Here is a 25251-nt window from a genome sequence, read left to right as displayed (position 1 = left end):
GTGACGGTGTGAGAGAAAAGCGGTAACATGTAGGTTACAGCAGGTGTTTTACAGAGGGTTATGTACAAATGATAGGAGAGAGAGTTGTTTGATGGTTTCTCATACTAGTCCATATTTTTCCACATAAACAAGTAGTGTAGAGTGACTCAAGATCACTGTGCTGCAAGGAGTCGCAGATTGTATCGATATTTTAGATGAGATGTATCTTAATTTTGTGTGACTTGTTTCCCTATTTTAACTTTGTTTAATGTGTTTTGCAGATGTCATGAGGACTTGTTTCCCATCCCAGAAGTATAAGACACTCAAGATAATATATGCACTTGTTACTGCTTTATGTCATCCAGCAGCATATGAAAAGACGAGTCCTCTGCAACAAAATATTAAATATTGGTCAGTTTATTTATTCTGAGGTATTCTCAGATTTAAAAAAGGGGGTACATTTTGCACTTTGCTGTTTCCATGATAAGCAACACAGTGATGAAAAAAAATTTAAAATGTTCAACTTCTTATCTCAACTTTCTTGTTATTTTGAAATGTCAGAATTATTTCCTTCAGAGCTTAAATTACTCTGCAGACTTACTGTTATTTCAGAAGAAACTGCACAGCCATGTTCAGTCATACCCATGTCTTCCACAAAATGCAGACTTGATTTATTTATTTAACTATTTATTTATTTATTTATTGCATCTGATTTTGATTTTCTGCAGTATGAATAAACTAAGATGCAAAATGAAAAACAACAATAAAAAAAACAATTGAAATAATCAGTTTGTTTCTGAATGCATTGTGAATGCACCTGTTTGCCTTTGATGTTGTGATGCACACAAATGTATTTTCAAATTGTTTAAGATTTTAGAATAAAATCTTTTAAAGTTGCAATGTTTTGTATTGAAATTGAAGATTGATGATAGATACTGTCAATTCTATCCAAAGTAAAATAATACATGAGGCAGTATTTTTTTTTTTTTTTTTTTTTTTTTTAAACACACCGTTCATACATACATGGGGTTGACCAGAGGTGGGTGCTGTTGTTCAGCAAATCAGGCAGCCAAAGAGTTCAGTCTGATTTGGGAAATCTTCAAAAAAAAAAAAAAAAAAAAAAAAAAAAAAAAAAAGCTGTGTGTGGGTGTAAAGGCATCTGTTTTGTTTCCTTTTGCAGTGCAGACTGTATATAGCACGCACTTTGTTCACACAGATTTACATTGTTGCACAATAAGGTTATGCAATGAAGCAAGCAGAAAATACAGTAAGTAATGGAGTTAATGTTCAGTGAGAAAGGAGGGGCTGGTGGATTTTAGGTAGGTGGAGAGAAGCTTTAGGCTATAACTGCTGGTAGTGGTGTAGGTCTTTATGTATATGTGTGTGTTGGGAACGGCCTGGGGTCTACCTCGTCCCCCATTGAGAAATGTGAGTTATGTGAGGGGTGCAGCTGTGGTGGTGGTGGTGGGGCGGTCTTGGTTTCTGGCCACAGCCATGATGGAGAACTCCCTCTTTGGGCTCTGTCCTCCCTCTTCAGTCCGACTCTCTGGGGAGAAAAGGAGACCAGGGGAGGAGGGGAGGACAAGGGAGGGGAGGGAAGGGAGGGAACACCAGAAGAGCACAAGCACAACCCTCTGATCTCAGTCAAGGGTTGAAATGGGATCAGATAGTAGGAAAACCCCCTTTTACTGCTGGCTGTTCGCACATACTGACATCTACCAGCAGGACTGCAGCAAAATGGGACAGAAGAAAGAGATGAGAGTGGTACAGAAATATAATCCAAGCATTATTCTGCAATGGGTGAAGGGCCCTTGTAAATGATGTGTTGCTCTCATTAGTGATTAAAGGACAACTACAATATTCAGTGTCATCATCACGTGCATTAACGCCAAAGCTTCTACTTTTATAAAAACTAATCAAATACTATGACACGTTTAATCGTTATATTTAGCCACGTCCAGGTCTACCCACAGAGAAACCACATGCTATGTGGCAACATAAGCTGCTTCAGAGGAAGGGAGGTGCGGTGAGAGGAAAGCGAGCAGAGGGAGAGGAGGAGGAGGTGGGGGGTGTAGGTGTGGCTGTCTACGAATTAGGTCGAGCTCCTCCGCACACCTAAACGCATCTTTATGGCTGGATTTAACTCCACGCCGGCCAGAGCTGCCTTCCTCCGATGCAGCCCCACCCAGAAAAAGCCTCTCAGGCCTGCAACAGAGATGGTCCGTCCTCCCCTGTACGATCTACAGCACCACGGACAGCTCTTCTGCATACATAGCGCGCAGCAAACGCCGGCTTCCGTCGGCGCTTTACCGCTCTGAGATGACATTAACGAGCCTAATTTTAGGTTGAAATGTCCTTATTTTGGTGGGTGGGGGCTCTGAAGCGGGGGAGCCGGTCTCCTAGGCAGCCGTGCATAGGCACAAGCTGATGGAGGCACTGGGCCAAACTGGGAGTGTGCTGCTGACTCAGCCTCGACTGCTGCATTAATTTATCTGCACTGCAGTGCTCCACCACCTCCCTTCCGCTTCGCTTTTTCCTTACCTTCTCCCCTCCCGCCCTTCCTGACTCCCCCTCACTCTCTCTCTCTCACTCTCTCTACCTCCTTCCTCTCCACCTCACTACACTCTCACACAGCCATCCTGGAGCATGGCAGCAGGGTCGATAGTCAATAATAAGGAGCAGAATCCCATTGCCTGCATGTGTAGATGACAGATAACAGCGAGACACACAGACATACAAAAAGGGAGGTAGAGGAAGGGTGGGGGAGGATGGAGATGCTGGGAGTTGAAGAGAGTCCATGTGACTTGAGGGAGAGACAGAATCCAGGGAGACAAAAATTTTGTAATGTGACAAAGAAAGGAAGGGATGAGCGAAAGGGGATGGAGAATTTGCCATTCTCCTGAGTGTCTGCGGTGCCTGAGGACAACTCCATCCATCATTTACATACAATTCCACCTACTCGCCAAAAAGGTTTTTTTTTTTTTTTTTTTACCTTCCTACCCCCCCTTCTCAGGGAAACCACCGGGAGAAAAAGCACCAGCAGATCAATATCTCCCAACATGGCTATCCCAGCCCTGTTCACATGAAGTTGCGAGGTTATGGGGGTGACCACTGTAATATCATACCTCCGAGCTATTTACTTTATGGCAAGACCACAAACAGGGGCATCGCAGTACAGATGGACTGCATAATGGGGCTATAGTCCATCCTCTGCCTGTGAGGGGGATGTTAACACAGGGCTCTTAACAAATTCAATAAGTCCATTACGTTTGAAAGGCTGCCTTTCACGACCCTGTTACCACAGCGCCACTCAGCTCCATTTCACAGGATGTTTTGTAATCCACTTGCATCCCCATACAGCACCACAAAAGTAAAATAATCCACACAAAATGGTGACCACTACTTAAAGTGACTACAATGAGACTGAAATCTGCCTGGAGGAAAGCAGAGGGGGAAAGGCTCTGCAATAAATCTCGTTCAGAAAGGCAAAAAGAAAACCAAAAAAAAAAAAAAAAAACCCAAAGATATTCAGAAGTCAACATTTCAGCAAGAAACAAACACAGGTTGTAACTGGAAGGCTGCTTTATTGGTAATAAAAAGGTTCGTGCTCAAATGAAGACAATCTTTCATATATTCTTACCAAGAGTCCAAGTGGTTGTGCAACACACCATCATATTGTACTGTATATCCTCTTTTATCACGGTGTCAAATGATAACAACAGTTTGAAAAGCACTTTTTAATTTTTCAGCGAAAAAGAAAAAACGCCCATAATAAACCATGCTAAAAAAGAATGAGTCCTATAATCAAATATTGATACAAAAATAAATTTCAGATGGAAACAGAAGAATAGAAGAAATTAAAACAGAAATATAGAAGGCAAGCTGCTTTTTCACAAGCCAAGTGGGTGACACACATAGCACTAAGAACAGGACATTTTTGAGTTAGCTGTTTTTCTGTTAACATCACACACTGTTGAATATTAAGATGAAGTGGGGTGTCTGGATGATCCTCCGGCAGTATTTCTGACTCGACATCCCTGATTAATGTTGTGCTCACCCTCAAACCCCCACCCTCCACAGTTTGGAAACATGTTTTTTTTTTTTTTATTTCTTGTTGTTGTTTTTCTTTTTTTTCTTTTTCAGTGTGGCATCGACATCCAAATTCGCAGAAAAAGCAGAAAAAAGGCACATGCCATTGAGTGGAACACTAGAAACAAACCATTCATCAAAAGAAAAAAAATGTACGGATGAAAAGCAAGTACATGATTGTATGCATGTTGAGTTGTAATGGCACTGATGTGTGTGTATGGCGGGGGGAGGAAAAGGCCCTGGGGTAGGAACCGATTCAGGGTGGATGAGGCCAGTCAGTCACACCAGCTGACATCCTCTGGGGGAAGAGATCACAGGTAAAAGTTGGTGGGCAGAGAGGAGAGTCACCTGTGTGTGTCTGTGACTGTGGGTGTGTCCTGTAATACTCAGTGAAGGTGAGAGATATGACAGTAAGTGAGTAATGTGCTGGTTATTTATCCGTTCATCATGATCAGGCTACAATCCATGGCAAGCAGCTCCAGTAACATCGCATATGAGCTATTCCCCAACATAGAAGGGTGCTGGAAACAACCAGTTTTAGACATCCACTGAACGTGTTGCACATAAATCAAATGTGACAAACAGTGTTCTTCTGTTTTATGTATATACATATAGACATATATGTATACATGTATATATCTTTTGTATTATATAATATCTATATTTCATTCAATTTCCGTCAACAAAGTGAAAAGTGTCTCAAAAAATCCAAAAGGTAACAAATGTGACAAAGGGCATAGCTGGAAGCCATTCTATATTATTGTTATTATTCATTTTTTGATTATTAGTAGTAACATTTTTAAAATTCCGTATTTACAAAAAAACACAACAAAGCATGCCGGTAAAATAAAATAATATAATACAATATTTATAGTTTCTCTCAAAAAGTTCGTTCTTTTTCAGCGATTGTGCCATTTACATCATAGCCTGCACTGTACATATATATGTTTTTGTTTTTTCTTTTTTGTCATTTTTTTTGCTTGTTTTTTTTTTCTTCTTTTTTTCAAGTGTGAATGTATCATTCTAAAACATTACATCCAAGATGAGCATGGGTAAATTGGATGACATTTACTCACTCCTCCTGTGGTTCTCATTGGGAATGTATTTGGTTTCAGTGTGCAGCAGCCAAACTGATTCGGAGACCTCAAATTGTAAACAGACCTCAGTTATTGTTACAGACAGGGGGTTCTGGTACAGGCAGTGTTAAGCACACCAAATGGCATTAGTGGTGTGACAATGGATGCCAGAATTATGTCCAGTCATCCGCTTATAAATAGGACCATCACTCCTGTGTAGAAAAGAAATGGCAGGAACACATAAAGGAGGCAGTTATGTCTTGTCAACCACTTGACAAAGCCTCAGGTTGTTGGTTTTTTCTTTTTTTCTTTATGAAAAACACCCACAAAGCTTATTATACAACATAGCTGCGTCAATGTGAGGCCTGCTGATGTTTTATCTCAACAAGTGTTAGGTTTCTACCTCCATCTCTGGCTAATTATTTTTGAAGCGGGTGATAGCGTTTGAAAGCCTGCAAGTGTGTGAAAAGATGGTGCGAGCCTGGGTCCAACATCACACAGTGTTTAAGAGGTCCCACAAAAGCACAATGATACACTGACAAACATGGGACTTTCAGCGCTCTGACTCAGACCAAAGCACTATTCTCTTCTTCTGCCCTAGCGTTTCTCTCTTCTTCTCATGGCAGTCAGTCTAAAACCCTGAAGGGAGGGGCTCTACCTATTTATTGGTCCATGTTTATACTGTGTTATTTATCACCCGTCCACCTCCCAGCAATATCAGACAAAATCCATTTGATTCTGCAGACAAAACCACAGGCCCTTTTCATGGCCACCCACCTTCCATACATGCTAGGCACGACAAGGCATGTCCTTGTGATAATTCTCTGCTAACTCTGCTGTTTCAGATGGTCAGTGTCACTCTCACTGATCAAAGCCTTTTCTGAGAATGATTGCATCACAAGGATATCAGAGAAGGACTTCAAGGCTTTTTTTTCTAAAGCTGGTAACTCAAATTGTCCGAAAAGCACCACCTAAGACAGCACTCACTGGGAAATTCTGATGTGGATCTGACACAGTACAAAAGAGGAAATTAAACTATAAAAGTATACTGTCTAATTTGTTCTCCTAAAACTGGTTTTCTGTTCTTCCACTAGCCCAAAACAAAATGGATATCAAAACAAAGCAAAATGTTTCTGTCCCGTCTCCAGGAACTACAACAGTAGATGGGATACCTATTGACATTTGAACACACCAGACTCTTGCTGGTGCCAGATATGGATTCCTTGGCGCAAAAAATCACCTGCTCTCACTGCCGTAACAGGGACCACAGGAAAGTAAGGAAAGTGACTGTAGGATGGATGTAAGTAAACAAAGAGATGTAAGCCCCAGATTTGGTTCAGGACTACTGACACTGGCCCTCCAAATCTGTGCATCCTCAACATGAGGATATTCTGCTTCCTAATACTCATACACTTCACACTCTTTCTAAACTATTCACATTCAGAGCAGCAAAAAAAACCTTTTCTAGTTCGTGTTGTTGGCTGATCAGACTGAAACTTCGCCTCTGAGCACTTACATCCGTCATTCACCTAAAATTTTGATGAAGGGCTGAATTAAAAGATTAAGGTCAAACAAAACTAGTGAAGAGTGGGATCATACGAATATCATTCCCCCAGTATTCTAAATATCATTATCCATAATCTTCATTTTCCATTTATAGTTCTGGTAATTTTCCCAGTGGACAGCCTCAAACTTATAGTCAAGCCACTGCAGTGGTCTGAGAATTAGTGTCTTGTGGACTATGATTACTCATGCATGATTCCTGATCAAAACATGCCTTCATGCAAGTCATTTCTATGCATTGAACGAGCACAATAATTATTATTTATCTGGAACTCGGTCTGAGCAAGTCTCCTTCAGCCCAAGTCAAAACAATGACTAATGACCCCTACCCGGTCAGTGTGAAAGCCCATGTAGAAAATGTCTTTCTCAGTGTCAGTATAACAAAGAGGAGATGAAAAGACTAGTGACATGGGCTAAATGTTATCTTTTTTTTTTTTTTGCTGCTCAAATAATGTAAAGATGCAAGTATACTCAGCACAAACAAACAAAAAAAATCTTTGTCTGCAGTTCTGGGTTTACCCCTCCCTCGCAAGTGTTTCCTTCCTAACTAAACTTGCTTGGTTGATTATTGTTTTCTTCTTCATAAACATGGTAAACTCATTGTTACAGACCCTCCTTTAGACTGCTACCACAGTTCTAGTGGGATCTGTGGGATCCGGTCCCATAGCATTGGAGCTTTGCTGCAGGGGTTCCACGCTTGGTGGTGGCAGGGATTTTGCAATTCTCCAATCATCTAGCAGAGATTTCTGTGCCTTGGCAGTTGGTCCCCAAAGAAATGTGTGTCATTGGCCAGCACACTGTGAGTCACTGTTTTTCATTTTGTATTTGTTCCTCATTTCTATGAACTTGGTCACTATGCAGCAAAAGTTCCACGGTAAACTGATTGTGTTTGGTTCAGCTGTCTTTGACGACATAAGAAACCACATTGCCTCAGAAGTATTTGAGTCTGTAAACATTTTTTTTGTATCTTTTTGTTGTTTTTTTTCTTACTTGCAAATGATCACTTTTTCTACATTTGTTGGGTTTGGACTCAGAGTCTCATCTCGCTGTGTTTTATTGGATTTTTAGAGTCACTGAACCCTAACACTTGGATTCCCACTCATCTTTTTGGTTTTTGTCCTTCTCTTTCCTTGCCCATTCCTCCTTGTTTTCGTCCTGTTTCTCCTTGTCAGGTTTGGTCACGCTGTCATAAGAGGGCAGAGAGGCTGTGGATGGTGTGCTCTCCTTCTTCTCTTGGTTGGTCCCACCATTCTCAAGTTTATTGTTAGTAAAAGTGTGGCGTTTGAAAATAATGCCGCGCCTGATGAGGTGAGCGCGGTAGGCGTTCTGGATAATTCTGGCAGAGACATCCTCCTGTTTGCGGCGGAGGGTGGTGGTGATGGGTTCATACGACACCTTGGAGGGGTTGGCTGCCACAAAACGTTCCTCCATCTGCTGCCTCAGCATGTCCAACTCACCGCTGTCACCCAGCACACGCTTTGTGAAAGCAAACAGGATGTCCAGGCAGTGAATGCGATCGCCACTCACCATGGGCATGTCCATGGCAATTAGTTCTATAGTGTTGGGCTTTGGCACACGAAGTGGGTGCTCCAACGCGTCGGCAAAATCAGACAGCTTGGCAAAAGTAATGAACTGAGAGGCAGTGGGGTCAAACTTCTCCCAAATCTCATAGAAGGTCTCAAAGTCGTCTTCACTGAGTGGATCAGCACTTTCCTCTGTGGCTACACTGAAGTTCTCCAAGATGATGGCAATGTACATGTTGACCACAATCAGGAAAGATATGATGATATACATGACAAAAAAGAAGATTCCCACTGAGGGATTACCACAGTCGCCCTTTACGGATGTACCAGGGTTCTCCAGGTTGGGGTCGCAGTCTGGTGGGTAGTTGAGGATCGGCAGCAGCAAGCCATCCCATCCAGCCGACGTGGTGATCATAAACAGAATGATCATACTGTTGCCAAAGGTCTCAAAGTTGTACAAGTCGTCAATGCCCGCACCATGTTTTACGTAGCCAAAGTTAGACATGCCGAAGATGGAGAAGATAAACATGACCAGGAAGAGCAGTAGGCCAATGTTGAACAGTGCTGGCAGTGACATCATCAAAGCAAAGAGTAATGTCCGTATACCCTTAGCTCCTTTGATCAGACGGAGGATACGACCAATACGGGCCAACCTGATCACCCTGAACAGGGTTGGTGACACAAAGTACTTCTCAATGAGGTCAGCAAGGAACATACCTGAGGGAGAGGAAAAGGGGACATAAATAAAGAGAACACATTCAGAATACAACAGACCTGTGACATAATCACAACCGCTTTGTTTCTTCCAAGTCTTTCACTCACCGACAATAGAGAGGATGACCACCACCACATCAAAGATATTCCAACCATTGGTGAAGTAATAGTGGCGAAGTGCAAACAGTTTCAGCAAGAACTCTGTGGTGAAGACTACAATAAAGATGAAGTTGACCCAATAGAGGACAATCTCTGTTTCATTTGACTGATCATCTGTTTCCACCATCATGGTGACCATGTTGAGGCAGATGAGTATCATAATGGAGATGTCGAAAACCTGCTGCGTCACAAAGTCAAATACCATTCCCTGGATCTTGTTCTATGAGGGCATAGGACACAAAGCAAGAAAATGAGATTTACTGAGGTTTCAACTAACAACGTCATATGTTGATCAATCTGAACATTTGGTCAAAAGCAGCAACCCCAAGAAAAAAACAATACCTGTGGTCGAGGAATAGGTTTTTGTGGCTTTTTGGACCCCAGTTTTTTCATGGCATTGTAGTACTTCTTCTGTTCCTCTGTCATGAAGATATCCTGACCTCCAAAGTAAAGGGATAAACAAAGATTTGGTTATAATCATATTCTAGCACTGTCTAAAGGAAACTCAAAATATGGGATTAGGAGGAAGAACGGGTCTTATCTTTTTCTTTTGCTGGTTGAAGTTGTCAATGATCACACCAATGAAGAGATTGAGGGTGAAGAAGGAGCCAAATATGATGAAAACCACAAAGTAGATGTACATATAGATGTTGACTTCATAGTCAGGCTGGTCTTCCACCTTAGAGGGAGTCACAATGTTCAGTCACAATATTGTATTTTATTTACACAATTTAAAGCAATTATTAAAACTTTGGGAAACACACTTTTTTAAACCATTTTCCTTGCCAAAAGTTTGACAAAAAGATCAATACCATTATCATACCTGTATGATAGCTATCAAACTACTTGCTAGCAGCTGGCTAGCTTAGTTTAGCACAAAAACTGGAAAAAGGAGGAAACAGCTAGTCTGTTTCTGTCCAATGGAAGCAAAATCTGCTGGATAGCACCTCTAAGAAATACTTTTCTTAGTTGTCTTTATGCTAAGCTAAGTTTCCTGGGTGGTGACTGTAGCTTCATACTTAGTATATCGGTATAGTATATCTCATCTTACTCTCAGCAAAGGGGTGATTAAGTATACTTCCAAAAATTTTGAACTATTCCTTTAAGACCTGCTCGCTAATAATCTGGCATATAGTGAGATACTCTTAAATTAATCATTTTATTAATTCAAATATTTATTGAAGAAGCAATGAATATACCTCTCTGGAATCCACAGCTGCATACATAATGTCCATCCAGCCTTTGAACGTGGCCTTTCAAAAGAGAAACATGGCTAAATACATTTGTAGTAACCAAAAACAAATAATACTAAGAAAATTCTAAAATGAAATCAAAGAATACTCAAACTCAAACTGATGCATGTCCTGTGGTAGAGCTTGTGCATGGAAAGAAATAAGTGGATGAAGAAAAGGGCATGGAGAAGCATACAAATATACATAATGACAGGAACCGCCTCAGAGTACTGTGAAAGTAAATGGAATCTGAAGGAACAGAAAAAACAGAAAAGTGCATAGGAAAATGAAAAAAGAAATCAAGTTAGCATGAAACAAGAAATGGAGTTATAGAGGAGAGGAGGAGCGACACTCTCACCACTTGCAGCAAGGCGAGGTAGCCAGCGCCCACATTGTCAAAGTTGATCTTGACATTCTTCCACCTGACCTCGGTATAGTTTGCCTGAATGAGGGCCTCACACTGGGTCTTGTTGTTGACCACGTCAACAGGAAAGTATTCCTCTGATGTCTCATTGAAACAGTAGTAGTACTTGCCCGCAAACAGGTTGACCCCCATGATACTGAAAATCAGCCAAAAGATGAGGCAAACCAGCAACACATTCATAATGGAAGGGATGGCACCCACCAAGGCGTTGACTACCACCTAGACCAGACCAGGGAAGACAGGATATGACAGTGTGAGAACCAGGAAACAAATGCATCTCATTTAACCCCTCAGACAAGACACTACATACTGTTATGGCATTAACACTTCGTACTTAGAAACACTATTCGGCCGCTTGTTACAGGTGGAGTTAAGAGCAGCAGTTCGATTCTATTATGATTTCATTTCGCTAAGAAGCAGCACTGCACACCACCGTGATGTGCATACTGAAGTGTGGGGAGTTAATGGGAAGGAATGCTGTATCACTCAGTCCCGTCCTAATTAGAGCAGCGCTGATGTGACTCTGAGATGCTCTTTGATCTGTTGAAGCTTACGGCTGGAGATGCTTAAGGGATACTCGAGCGCGAGCACACACACATACACACAAATGCGTGTACCAAAGCAAATACATTTATACAAAATTCTGTGAGAGTCAATTTTATTACGTAAAACATCATAATGTTATGAATTTTTATGATTTTATACCAAGCATTTACAAGCAGTATGTAAACATGGAACAGATGGTTAATAACACACTATAATGTGGCTATGAGTGTTTATTAGCGTGTTTATTATATAAACTATAACTCCCTCTGTGGACGCCCATAAGTAGAGGCTGTTCTATAAACAGATACTGAATGACAATATAGTACAATGTCTTCATAGGAGAACTATTATTTGTTGGCAAATATTGTAAATTAGCAAACACTTAAAATGTCCTTACAGCTACAATTTTATCTACTTTTTAGTGTGTTATAACTCATATATTACCTTTACATAGAGTTTGTAAATACTAAATAGGAGGGCTTAAACTAAAATGTAACTATGCTGCACTGAATATTATACTTTATGTTTAATACATGGTAATTTGGTATATCATTTATGTGTTGCACAAGTTATTGGCGCACACACGCACACTGACACACACACCACTTCCTAGTGGTTGTTTTCTCAAGTTTTATCTCTCCAGTGACTCAAAAAACTGTTAAATACTCCTGTTATTATTTCACATTTAAGTCATATTTATTACAAATACATAAATACAAAATAATAATATATAGATGAAATTAATAAAAGGAGCATTTACAGTGTTGGGAGAATTGCTGTTCATAATGTTTGGACAAAGCAGATGCGCGCATGTTTCTATATGTTTGCTTTATAAAGCGTACACCGACAGTAAAAATTAACCACAAGTGTTTGCCATACCACTATGAAGTGTCAACTCATACCACCCCAACCTTAGACAGTCAATATTCTTAATCTTACTGACCATTTTCCGTAACTAGCCCAAGTCAAACAATATATCACTACAGCAATAAAAAAAATGAAAGTATAATTCCCACCACCACCCCAAAATCTGGTTTCCCATATTTATCATAGCCAGTAATAAGCTCAGCACATAGTGAACCGCTCACTACCAGTGTTAGGCAGGCCGACCAGCAGCTCTCAGGCAGACAGCTGAGCATGCATGTCTTTGGCAGACTCGTTTTGTGGAGCCATATTCCCTCCTCATTACAGACAGACAGGGAGGAGCTCTAGAGCAGGATTCTCTCAGCGTGTACATGACCTTCACAGCCTGACTGGTGTTGAACATGGAATCATAAATTTCACATGTGGTGTACAGAGGACACACAATTCCGAGTGTTGTGTCAAATGTAAAATGCTAAAAGAAAATTACTTTCGGAGCACTTCTCAAATATAATTTAAGCCTTTCCAACACAGTGTTGTACTCGCTGAGAGAATGACTCTTTACTCGATCTGAGGCACAATTGAACTGCTTTCAAAAATTCAGTGTTTAAAAAAAAGGAATTAGGCCATGCTGTGTGGAAAGCATTCTCAGAAAGAGGGAAAATGGCTTTCAAAAATGCATAATGTGCATCGGCAGTTATATTACATGCGTGTTACATGGCATTGTGCAATCTCAAGAACCGCTCAAATCAATAAATAAATAAATAGAGAAATGTGTGGATAGAGAGATAGCGGCTATAAAGATAATGGCTGAAGCTTTGCTTGTGCATCTGACGAGCCATTCTGATATTTAAATGGGTTTTATAGGTGTCTGACAAATATCTACAACACTGCAGGTGATTTGTAGGGTAAGACAACATGTGGTCTGTTATGTATTTTGGCCTGCTCACAGTGAAGACAGGCAACTGAAGTGATTGGGGTTCAGAGGTTAAATCCAAAGGCCCCATGATGACTAACGCCTTTAATTACCAGATTTAAAATCTTTGGATGTAACTTAAACTTCAGTAGGTTCGTCAGGAAAAAGGGGATTTACTGAAAGTGGGGTAAAAATGGCCAGACATGGTGTCATTCCTGTACAATGCATTGCTCAAAAAAGTAGGACCGAGATTACAAAGCAGCGTTTAGAGAAAGAGAGAGCAAAGTACAAAGTCAGAACAGCCCATAATCATTGCATGTTAAGCAGTGCAATGTGTCCAATCGAAGCTGCACTGCTCACTCGGCGCTGTTGAGTTGTGTCTGTCTCTGTGATGCATCGTGCCGTTAAGACTCAACCAGCCAGGATGTACGAGTTCTCATCATTCTAACTCTCCAGAATCTCTTTCATATGGTGTCATCTCTCCATTCGTGTACTTCCCTATTCATTTATTTATCACTTTGACCTCAAATTTTACGTTTTCAGTTCAAACAAAATGGTAACTCATTTGATGAGCATAGACATTATAGTAAAAAAAAACTGATACAGCAGGATCAAATTCCTCTGCTTGTTTCCCTTTGCATTACTGGGCCACCCTCACCTCTTTTACCACATACACCCAGTGAATGAGGTCATTCATAGGGGCATTGGTATTTCATATATTTACACTCTGCTAAAGCAAATGTGTCAAAATTTCCAACCCCAAAAATGACATCATCTTACTGACAGGTCTATTTCCCATTAACAATTAAACTTATATTATCTCATTTAAACATTCAAGACAACATCCATAAAGCCTATCCAGGGCCTAAAAGCACTGATGTCTGCTCATACGCAACAGCATCACATTTTAGTCGCTGGATATCTAGTATGAATGAGACTTCACCCTGAGTCCAATTTTAAGATTTAAGTCGTTTACAATCAATCCACCCACTAAATGATTACACAAGCCTTCTTCCCCTGCTGGTCTGTCATTTTTGGGACGTACTACAGAGGAGCGACACATTGTCTGTCTAAGGTTGAGAATGTTGTCCGAACGCTGTAGTGCCAGTCAACCTATGGGGCCACCACCCACCCAGACCCAGAACTCAAAGTCAGAGTTTAACTGGGCCCATTGTTGCCTCCCAGTTTCACTTCCCGTGGCAGTGGAAGGCAACAGGAAGCCAGGGCCTGCTGTATGCGCTATAGTATGTGGTGCCATGACATGACAGCAGTAATGCCTTGTGTGAAATGGCAGCCTAGCATATTTGCTAAGCTTCTGCCTGCATTCCCAGAGGGAGGCATTAAAATGATTCTAATTATTCAACATGGACGGTGTTCAGAAACATTTACAGTAATAATCTGCCACCAGAGTGGACTGTTAGCAGATCAGTCAGTAAGATGGTACGACCTGAGGTGCTTACACTGGCAGAAGCTTAACAAATACTTTCCTCCCAAAGCCACAACACAGTGAGTGTGTGGTTTCTGTCTCAGTCCCTGATGCAGAAAGATCCTGGACAAGCAGGAGAGTGTGGTGACCCTCCAGCGGTCCGGCCCAGCCGAACCGGGTCGAGGTGGAGTGAGTAGTGGAGGGATAAGGTAGGGGTGCGGAGGAGGAGGAAGAGGAAGAAGAAGAGGAAGAGGAAGAGGAGGAGCGGGTGGGGTGGGGTGGGTGCTGCACAGTGCTGCACATGTGGGGCTGAGGAGGAGGTGGGGAGAGGCTGAGGTAAAAGAGGAGAAGCTCAAACTAGAAGACAAGGCAACCAGTCCAAGAGTAGTGAGAGGTTAAAGAGAATGAGAGACAGAGAGAGAGGAAGAGGAAGAGACAGGAGGGACTACGGGTGACAACAACCAGGTGCAACCTATCGCTACCACCAGTCACGGAGAAAACCAATCAGATCTGCATATTTAAGAGAGAGACGGCTGAAGCAACCAGAGATAAAGTCACAGCAAGTGATTTCTCCTCTGAAAACCACTGAAATCCTCTGTTTCAAATAATACAGATTCCTCCGAGTGGTTGCTTGGCAGCCGCCCCGTGTACAGAGTTTTGACGTGACTGGTTGGGCAGAGGTTTTGGTGTCCTGCAGCTCCCTGGTTCCTGCTGGTTGTTCTCGATGCCAGATGCATTGAGGGATGGCGTGAGCTTGGGGGGAGAGGGAGGGAGGAAGGGGGGGTGGTTATGGGAGTAAGGAGCAAGGGGTGGGAGCATGTGGAGAGGTGGGGGGAGAGGGGGGTGGGGGCAGGGTTTTCTCAATTGAAAGCAGTGGCTGAGAATCTGGCCAAATGAAGAACTAATTGTTGATTTGAATGCTCTATGAGATGGCATGTAAGTTTGGTTAGCTTTGACCAATTTCGCATTCACTTTGGCCAATCAAGAGGAAACAAAGTAAGATGAGGTAATCAATTTCTAGTTTGTCACTTATGTGATGAGGCAGCTTTGTGAAAGAAATTTCTGTTGTTCTTTGGGTAATTTTTTTTATTATGAAACAAATCAATTTATATTTATATATATATATATATATATATTTAATTTTTTTTTTTTTGGAAATTCAATTGAAATGCATGTTGTTCTGCTGGCAATATTACTTCACTGTTACTTTACTCAGTCTCCCAGCTGCATCATGACTTGTTCTTTCGCTCTAACAAAGGCATGGTACAGGATTGCGCATGGAAAGGTGACTTCTTGGCTTTCATTTCCTGGTTTTAAAAAACAATCACCCAATATTATGGAGTTTTTTGTCTTCTTAAGTTTGTTTTTAGATCAGTTCTAGCATGCTTTAAACTGTTGAATGGGCATGCGGAAGGATCAGCTGCTTAGCTTTGGATCTTACCCTCATCCCTTCAAAACGTGACAAGGCTCTGAGGGGTCTCAAGGCCCTTAGTGTCCTGAGTGATTTAATGGGCCCTAGATCGGAGTAGCCCAGCGCATTAGCTACAAGGCTGACTATAGACACCTACACAAAAACAGAGAAGCAAAAGAGGTTCCAAACTGTTAGAAGTGAGAATATTCACTAGGGAAGAGAGACGGCCCTGGCATAGGCGGAGAGTTGCTTGACATACACACATAAATCTATGCATGTATATGCATGTATAATATTGCATTCATACATGTATATACACTGAGAGAGAAGGTCAATGTTTAGTATAGGTTTTATGTGCGTAGTATTTTTAGTAGCAGTAGGCCATAGGGATTGTTTGTCTGTTATTTTGGGGCAGTTGACGAGATGTGAAAAGTCCTTTGTACCTGCAAAGAAATTTGTGGTTGAGAGAGAAAGAGAGGAGATAGAGACATAAGACTCAAATAGAGGGTAAATTAGGCAGAAAAGAGTGCTACATGATTTAGTAACGATACAAGCGAAGGGACCAGGAGAGGAAGAGGAGTTGGGGGAGGGAGGGAAGGAGAGAGGTTACCCTGTAGAAGCTGATAAAAACCCAACAGACTTGAGAGCCTTACCCTTGCCCCTCTAACATTGTCTCTCCATGTCGCTCTTGGGCTGAGGCATAAAATCCCATATAATTTAAGACAGACAAACTAACGGAACCTAAGAGAAAGAATACAAGTAAACATGTACAAGTGTGTCATTTTGCCATTTTCTTTCTCAGACATCAAAATTGTCACACAGCATTAAAGAGTCAAATAGGAGAGCCACAGTCACATGAACCACGCACAAGAAACAGGGATGGAGGTTAAGGGCAGATCGGATATAGTTATTATCACTGGATGGCACTGAAAGGACAAAAATACACAGAGTACAGTCGAGTTACACACAGTTAACAACAACAGTTAACAATAACAGAAAACGATCTCAAAGAAACTGGTGAAGCCCCCGTCATGTCCAGAAACAGCCACCAAGCTATTTGCTCCAACCAAAGAACACTTCATGGTGTCTTATTATTGGATATAAACATTCATTAAATCCTTAAAATAAGTTATTATTTCACATAAGTGTACATAATTGAATCTCAGCACCACTGTAAATGTACAGTGCTCTTCTCACGGTAATAATTCAATGTAAATTTAGGCATAGTGACCTGAGTTATGGTTTGGTATTTATGAATCCACTAATGCTGTAGTTCACAGAGCTCATCTAAGCTGAACACATATACAATATTGCATCATTACCAATGGAGGAAATGGATGATGTGGAGTGTGGTCAATGAACTGCACTAATGTTCTTTGACGTTTGGTAAGTAGCGGAGGATTGATTTAGCCTTGATGAAGTCACCACAAGTGTGCTGAGACGGCCATTACAGGCAGTCTGCTGCACAGGGAAGTATTCTTTGGCTGAATGCAGATTATTCAAGATGCAAAATGCAGGAGTGGGTGGAGGTATTAGAATAAGCCTCAAAGTCTTCAGTCAAATAGAGAGATTTTTTGGTTCAGGAATTAGCACACGATCACAGGAGCATATTACCTTTTTTTTTTTTCCCTAACTGTAATTTTCTTGGTCTGGATGCTGGAAGGACTGAAACGGGGGGGAAGACACCAGTTCCTTACAAATAAGGAAAAATATCAACAGTGAACACATGTGAAAGCACCTCCAACCAGCCACCGACACCAACCGGTCAAACTCACCGCAAGAAGTACACAACATCCAAAGCTTACCAAAGTCACGGAGGGAGGATTGTAACAGGCAAAATCTTCATTTTGACTGATGCCATTATCAACACAGACTAAAAGAGATAAACATTTCAACCATTTAAGAGTGGAATCCGTCAAAACTACAGAAAGAGCAGTAAAGGTGTCAGAATAGATTCAGACTTCTTATTGTAAATGTTGGACACTGTTCAAACATCGGCTCCAGGATGTTCTGGGTAGGGCCTTTATTTAGATTCTGCTGTGTTTTCTCCATGTACTTACTCTCTTGGCACAAATCCCCTATTTAAATCAATAACCTTGCCCCTTTGAATAAGTTAGCAGCTGTTCTGGTGGGTAGACAGTAAAATAAAGATTTTGCCTTGATCTACACTACAGTGTTTGGGGTAATTGTCACCTTCAGCCTGACCCCTTGGAGAGCCCCCCTTTGGGGTGCCTGGCCTCTGGCCCCCCCGCTGAGCCAGCTGCGGAGTAGCGGCCTCAGCACCTCAGCGTCCTTCTCACAGAGCTCTGCAAGGCAAGGCCAATGACATCTGGGGCTGTGATCCCATGATGACGACAGCACAAACCAGAACCTCACAGAAATAAAACAAACTAAAAACAAAAGGGAAAAACACAACAAAACAATGATAATAATCTGAGTGAAAAAGAAAGATGAATGGAGTATGACACCTAGTAGCCTCATGCTGACACACCTCAGTATCAGTATTAGTCTAAAATTGCCTACCCTAACTATGCTGTCATTAATTTAAAAGCTAATTCAAGATACATAAGGTTCCTACAATCTACGTAAATTTCAAAAATATACTCTTTTACTGTGTAAATGTCTGATTGAGTTCTCCAATGGTGCTGCAAACTGACCTACTACAATAGTTAACTCTACATTTCTTGCCCCTGACATTTTTAGCCAATACATAATTAAATACAAAAACATTCTTATAATGAAAATCAGGAAGACAGAAATCAAATGGATAACAGAAAGATACAGTAACACAAGGGAAATGAGGAGGAAAACATTCACACAAAGAGTCAGGCACGTCCACACTCAAGAAAAAATACAGGCCGGTCTAATGATGGTGCACCCCCCCCCGTTTCTGCATTTTACCCCACAACACAGGACGGCAGAGGCACAGTCAGGCCACAACACAACCCAGACTCATCAAGCACAAGCCTTTTTTTTTTTTTTTTTTTTGGGAGGGGGAGCGCTTGTGAAGACCAAACTTACCGCTGGCCGCCTGTCACCCACCATCATTACATCTCAGCACAATATCACCACATTCCTGAGGTTACACTTTCAAGAGGGAATGAAAGGAGGACGGGGAAAGAGGGAAGGGGGAGGGATGACTCTTTGTAACATCGTCACAACTTGGGAAATGTAGTGCCCTGCACTGTCCCAAGTGGCCCCCCCACAGGGACGGAGTCTACAATAACCAGTGTCAGTAGTGTGGTATGATTATAAATCTATGTGTGCTGTATGTGTCAACTTTGAAATAATAAATTAAAAATAGATGTGTGCTGGTAGGGAGTTGTTAACAGTACTTATGTGTAATTTTAAGCCATACAAACTAAAATAAAACATATGAATGCATTCATGTAAAATGCTAGACTTAAAAAGATAAATGTAGATTATCTGTGATATGTGAAAAGTATGTTTGATGCAGGGGGTCTGGGTTACAGGAGCTTATAATGAATCAACATGGCAACCTCTGGCCATTGATAGGAGTCCATTCACGGGTATTGGCTGAGGTGTTGGACACTGCGGAGAGGTGGTTAGTTCAAGAAGAAAGCCAGAAATCAGGGAAATTCTTATTCTATCCAATTTTCTCACTCAGTGCAGATTACCTCTTGAATCAGCATTTATGTAATATTCAAATTCTTTACGCTTCTATCCATACAAATTATCCCCTTCCTTACGCTCCATGTTAGAATCTCTCACTTAAACATCTCGGCAACCACACAGTCTAAGGTTATGTTGTCTCACGAGTAGATGAAATACAGTATTGTGTAACTGCAAAAGAATAGAGTTAAGAATTATCCCTGTTCTGGTCTTTCAAACTTGACTGACACAAGGAGCAGAGAAGTACACAGAGAGAGAGGACAAAGGCACATATCAAACATCTTACAGGTCAGAGACACAGGTAGAGACAGCTTTACAGAGAAGACATCTTTGACACGTCCTGTTGCTCTGAGCGTGACTTGAATATGGTTGTTATTAAAACGCTCGGTTAGTGATTGGCTGATTATAATTTGTGGTGGCATCCGTGCTTAAATAATTGTGTATCATTTCTTCCTGAGAGAAATTGTCACTTAGTAGGGAAACAGACTGAACTGTTTCATGCTTGTGGCACACCAATAATTGTGTTTTGATTCATAAGCAAATAACTATTCATTATTATACACACATTATTAACACTGATTAATTCTTCGTACATATTCAAGCATCTCAGAGTGATCAACCAAGTAAAAATAGGGATTGTTGCTTGATGGAGTTGTAAAAGGTGACACAGGCATGTCTTTACTTGATAGAGACAGACTGCAGTACAGTCTTGTAAAACACTGTCCTTGAGTGAACAAAATTAAGAGGAGTCTTGATTGTACACAACATGCCCTCTCACCTATTGCATGCCATGAAGCAGATATTCAGTTGATAACCTAAACTTTCAAACCTAACCACACCCTACAGACAACAATTGGGGCAATAGTTAATTTTAAAAACATCAGAGCCTGTATCTATATGGTTTATGTATAAGGTAGAAATTAGCATAGTTTAATAAATTGTATGCATCTCTCTACCAGTGTGTTGCTGTTGGACCAGGGTGTGGTTGAGGACCAAGTAACTGCTCTTCTTTCTGCTCTAGTCTACCATATACGATAAGGAAACAAGAGCTGGACTTACATCCACAATGAAGAAGTCCAGCCAACACCAGGCGTTGGTGAAGTACTTGACAAAACCGTAAGCGACCCATTTCAGCAACATCTCCAGGATGAAGATGTAGGTGAAAACCCTGTCGGCATACTCCAAAATGATCCGAATGGTCTTCCTCTGCTCGATGTACACATCCTCAAAGGCCTGTGGGAGAAAAAGGTAACTTATGTCAGCCATGGTGAAGACAGGAGACAAGGAAATATTATACCTGGCGATTTACGATTCTACTGATTAAACTGTATACAGCACCACAGTTCGCTCACGGCTGATCACTGACGATGATTTACAAGATTTAGAAAAAAAAAAAACCCTGTTCTGCGTGAAATATTTCACAGCTAATGTAGATTTGCTGCAGTCTATGCTCTTATTTTGGTAGTGTTAGACATGCTCAAGAACAAGGCCTCACTCCATCCCCTGAAATAGATCCCGCGTTTGATAAATGGTACAGTCCATTAATCACAGAGGCCCTTGGCCCCTCCCCCAACCAAGCAGCTCTGAGACTGAACCACCGAACTGACTGTGCCACTGATCAACCTGTTTTACCTCCTCACTGCCATTAACAAACATTCATCTCTGTCTTTTTATTTTTAGTGAGTCATGTTCATTCAATCTTTATCCAGTTTGGATTTTCTAAAGTCAACAAAACATGTATTTCATTTAGAGACAATTTGTAGTATTATTATGGGAATGTACAGTCTGTTCCTGTGTTTGCAAAGGATGTGAACACAGGCCTCCTTACCAGGGCACCACTACTTAGAAGGATCATGAAGATGATGAGGGTCTCAAACCAGTTGTGCTCCACAATCAGATAGCAGGTCTTTCTCAGGAACCACCAGCTCTTTCCCCAGCCCATGGTGATGTCAACGTCACAGCATTTATACTTGGCCACACAAGCTGCGGACACACAAGAGAAGTTAAATCAAGTTCAGTGACAGATTCCAGCCATGTGTTTCAGTGGATGCCTTTTGTACACCTTTGCATGCATGTTGAAGTCTGTATACTGTGTTGAGTGTGTAACAGTAGCTAGGTTAATCAAGTCTAGCTTAAATCCTGAATGTTTCTGGGATCAAGTGACAACATCACAGTGTACCCTCTCCAGTGTTTTACACTTAGTTATTGTTAACCTTGCATTTTATTTTGTCAATCAGTTGGCGGTGACATTACAGTTTGGAACAACATTTTCCAAAATGAAACTATGATACTATGATCCTGTTGACAACCTGGAGCTAGGCTAATCTTGTTGCTCATATGCAACTTCAAACCACATACAGATACATACAAAATTACTGACATTAGGTAAGTAGAAAAAACCTCCCTTCAAGGGAGTTAAGTTACCAATATTCATATAAATAATCTGTAAAGTTATATGTACTTATGTATTTGTGTATTGGTTAAAGCATCATAAATAAACAGACTGACAGAGTGATAAATAGATAGAATTTCTATGGGTGAGTGATCCGTTATAATGTTCCTGTCCTTCACCCTGCCACCCTATCATTTCCACTCAGCCCAGGGGAGTCTCTGTGTTGTGGAGTGGAGATAATGGATGCAACGGGAGCTGTGGTCTCACCATCTGTCCAGCACGGCTCGGGTTCCATGTACTCCTCCACCGTCTCCACCACCACCACCTCCTCTACATCTGGCTTGATGTCGATGGTGCTGCCTTCTGATGAACTGGTGTCATCAAGCTGCAGAAATGCAGACATATGAGTACACCCAGACACACAGGGCTAAAGTCTCAGTGATTCAGAAACATTTCAGTTTTCATTGCAATCACTCATGAAGCCCTCTGGAGCTTATCAGGAAATGTAAATATGTTATTTCCAAACTGCGTTGGCGCAATCTCTAAATGGAAAAAAAAAACTCAAGTACTATTTGATCACAGATGTTTTTCCATACTGAAATGGGCACGATAATCATCGTGAACATCACATATCATCCCCATGAACACTGAAATGGAATATCAAATGGCAGATCCTCTGCTCTGAAAGTTTTCTAAATGCATTTCGTCAGGAGATGTATGTCAGCAGATAATATCCGTTTCATTTACATTGCCTGCCCACTCCAGCCACTCTAGATGACTCTATTGAGTAATGGAGTCATATTAGTGCCTGAGCAGTGCAGAGTAGCCGGCCACACCCATGAGTTTACCGCTCTGAGAGAGGAAGTTGCACGTAGCTGGGGATAGTAACAACAAAAACAACAACACGTGGCCTTTTGGAGTATCATCTATAATATTTACAGGCTGGCATTCTAAAAGTAAAAGGCGTGATTTTGTAAGTGCTTGAAAAACACGGCTTTATTTTTATGTAAGCTGCAGATTACAGTCTGTTCATTGTAATTTCCTGCCTGAATACCCATGTGGTACACTAGTAGAAGTGGATAATATATAGGCACTCTCCTCACTGACCTCTTTGCTGTTCTCATTATCCGACTCGCTGCTGAAGTCCTCCGTGTTGAGGTTCTCAAAGTCAGACTCTCCCACAGCGATGGGCACGCAGACGGTCAAATTTGGGTTGTGGATGAAGGACATGTGGTCCTCATCGATCATATACTTCCCCACGCTGCTGCCTATACCGCTGGTGGTGCCGTTACCGTTCTTGGCGTAGTCAAGGTCACGGTTGATGTCCACCCCCGTGTGATTGGCGATGCAGTTCAGCTTCTTGTCGTACATGTCGTCCAGCGGCTTCTGCTCATCCTCCATCGGCGGTTTCTTCAGCAGACTGGCCACCAGTAACCGCACCTTCGCTTTTATCCACGCAATGCCCTTCTTGATGCGCATGACTGAAATCTGCAGGTTGTTGGGCTCGCCGTCATCATCTGTCGCAGCCAGGTTGTCAGCGCTGAATGAGCTCAGCAGCAAGGCAAGGAACAAGTTCAACACCTTTGGAGACAGGACAGGAAATCAGTAACCAAATATCAACCACATCTTAATTCTTAAAAGATAGTTGGAGACACTCACCACCAGGTTGCCAATGACCATGACCATCATGAAGACGATGAGGCACATGGCCTGGCCCGCCACTTCCATGCAGTCCCACATGGTCTCGATCCACTCACCACACAGCACCCGGAAGACAATCAGGAAGGAGTGGAAGAAGTCGTTCATGTGCCAGCGGGGCAGTTCACAGTCGGCAGCGATCTTGCAGACGCAGTCTTTGTAACTCTTTCCAAACAGCTGCATGCCCACCACAGCAAAGATGAAGACGATAATGGCCAGCACCAGAGTCAGGTTTCCCAGGGCTCCCACTGAGTTACCAATGATCTTGATTAGCATGTTGAGGGTGGGCCATGACTTGGCCAGCTTGAACACTCTCAGCTGAAGTGGGGTGAGGTGGAAAGAACAGGTGGAATATGATTTAGTATTAACATTTTTGCTTTGCTGACTTGCTGCTTTCTCTAAGTGAAGTAAATACAGCAATAGTCAGGTATGTTGCATAAGATTTAAGATTTAAACTCCACATGCTAAGGCGCTAACTTAACAAGGTATCTGTTTGGGAGGGTGGTTATAAAGTGAGTGTTTACCAATCGGAATGACCGCAGCACGGACAGGCCTTCAACATCAGCAAGAGCCAGCTCCACTAAACTCAGCGTCACAATGAAACCATCGAAACAGTTCCAGGCCTCCTGGAAGTAGTAGTAGGGATCCATGGCCACCAACTTGAAAAGCATCTCCCCTGCAAAGATCCCAGTGAACACCTGGCAAGTAGGAAAGAGAACAGATTTGAACAAATGGATATGGCTCAACGTTGTGTATCACAGGAGAAGCGAGAATGTGAATGATGGACGGTGAAACATGACATTTGAGAAATGTGTTCTGATCCATTATCGGAGTTGTACATTATAAATGTTAAAGATAAATCAATCTGTAGTTACTGCATATTAATGTATTTCACCAGTAGGACACATCCAATTATTTAGAGAGGTAGAATATCTAGTTTGTGTGTGTGTGTGTGTGTGTGTGTGTGTGTGTGTGCCAGCTGCTCTGTAGTCACTAAGGATGAAATGGCACTTCTGTGGCCTCGTAACAGCTCTAATAAATTACAGAGGGTTATCCTCCGCATAATGAATAAATGCACAATGTAAATACATGTAAGGTTTGTAGGTGTGTGTGTGTGTGAGCTTGTGTGTTTGTAAGACGATGACTCATATTGCAAGGTGACCTGGAAATTTCCACCTGTACCACCCATTGGCCTTTTCTGGTAAATTATTCTGGAGCAGAACTGGTAAATAACACATTGCTGTCCCAGTTGTAAATTAGTACTGTCCATACTTACCACACACACACACACATATGCAGTAAGTGGTCAGTCATTGCAATAACTTGCACTAGACTTGTGCCCATGTCATTCGTAACACATCTCGTTTTGGGGCAATGACACAAAATATTTCAACTACTGTGATACTGAAAAGTAAAACAACGATCACAGTGCCAACACCCAGATTCACTCAGTTTCCTTAAAAAACGCCTGTAGTGAAAATGGCCAGATTAAGTTATCCGAGCCATGATTCAGGCACCATTTTAGAGCAGTTCATCGATCAGGCTCCATGAAATATTAATGCAGGCCTCCCACCAGTCAGCCAACCAGCAGAGAGCCAGACCGGTGCCA

The 25251-nt window shown here is 41.7% G+C and overlaps 1 protein-coding gene across 5 annotated transcripts in view; it reads right to left on the bottom strand.

Annotated features, from left to right (window-relative positions):
- Positions 1-3543: 3543 nt before the first annotated feature.
- The window catches only part of scn8aa (sodium channel, voltage gated, type VIII, alpha subunit a), a 45729-nt gene continuing 24021 nt past the window's right edge, over positions 3544-25251 (bottom strand). For all 5 annotated transcript variants that reach the window (XM_051071195.1, XM_051071198.1, XM_051071194.1 and 2 more), the window contains exons 15-27: positions 24167-24340; positions 23604-23960; positions 23052-23525; positions 22212-22329; positions 21381-21535; positions 20612-20785; positions 15950-16072; positions 10694-10978; positions 10303-10356; positions 9645-9782; positions 9446-9550; positions 9053-9323; positions 3544-8947 (exon numbers count right to left, since the gene is read on the bottom strand). In XM_051071195.1, the coding sequence (XP_050927152.1) occupies positions 7788-8947; positions 9053-9323; positions 9446-9550; positions 9645-9782; positions 10303-10356; positions 10694-10978; positions 15950-16072; positions 20612-20785; positions 21381-21535; positions 22212-22329; positions 23052-23525; positions 23604-23960; positions 24167-24340 (3588 nt within the window). In that variant the 3' untranslated portion in view covers positions 3544-7787. The remainder of the gene's footprint in view (positions 8948-9052; positions 9324-9445; positions 9551-9644; positions 9783-10302; positions 10357-10693; positions 10979-15949; positions 16073-20611; positions 20786-21380; positions 21536-22211; positions 22330-23051; positions 23526-23603; positions 23961-24166; positions 24341-25251) is intronic.

The sequence above is a fragment of the Lates calcarifer genome, linkage group LG6 (genome assembly GCF_001640805.2).
Source record: "Lates calcarifer isolate ASB-BC8 linkage group LG6, TLL_Latcal_v3, whole genome shotgun sequence".
NCBI lineage: Eukaryota > Metazoa > Chordata > Actinopteri > Centropomidae > Lates > Lates calcarifer.
This window is presented reverse-complemented; position numbering and strand designations above follow the sequence as displayed.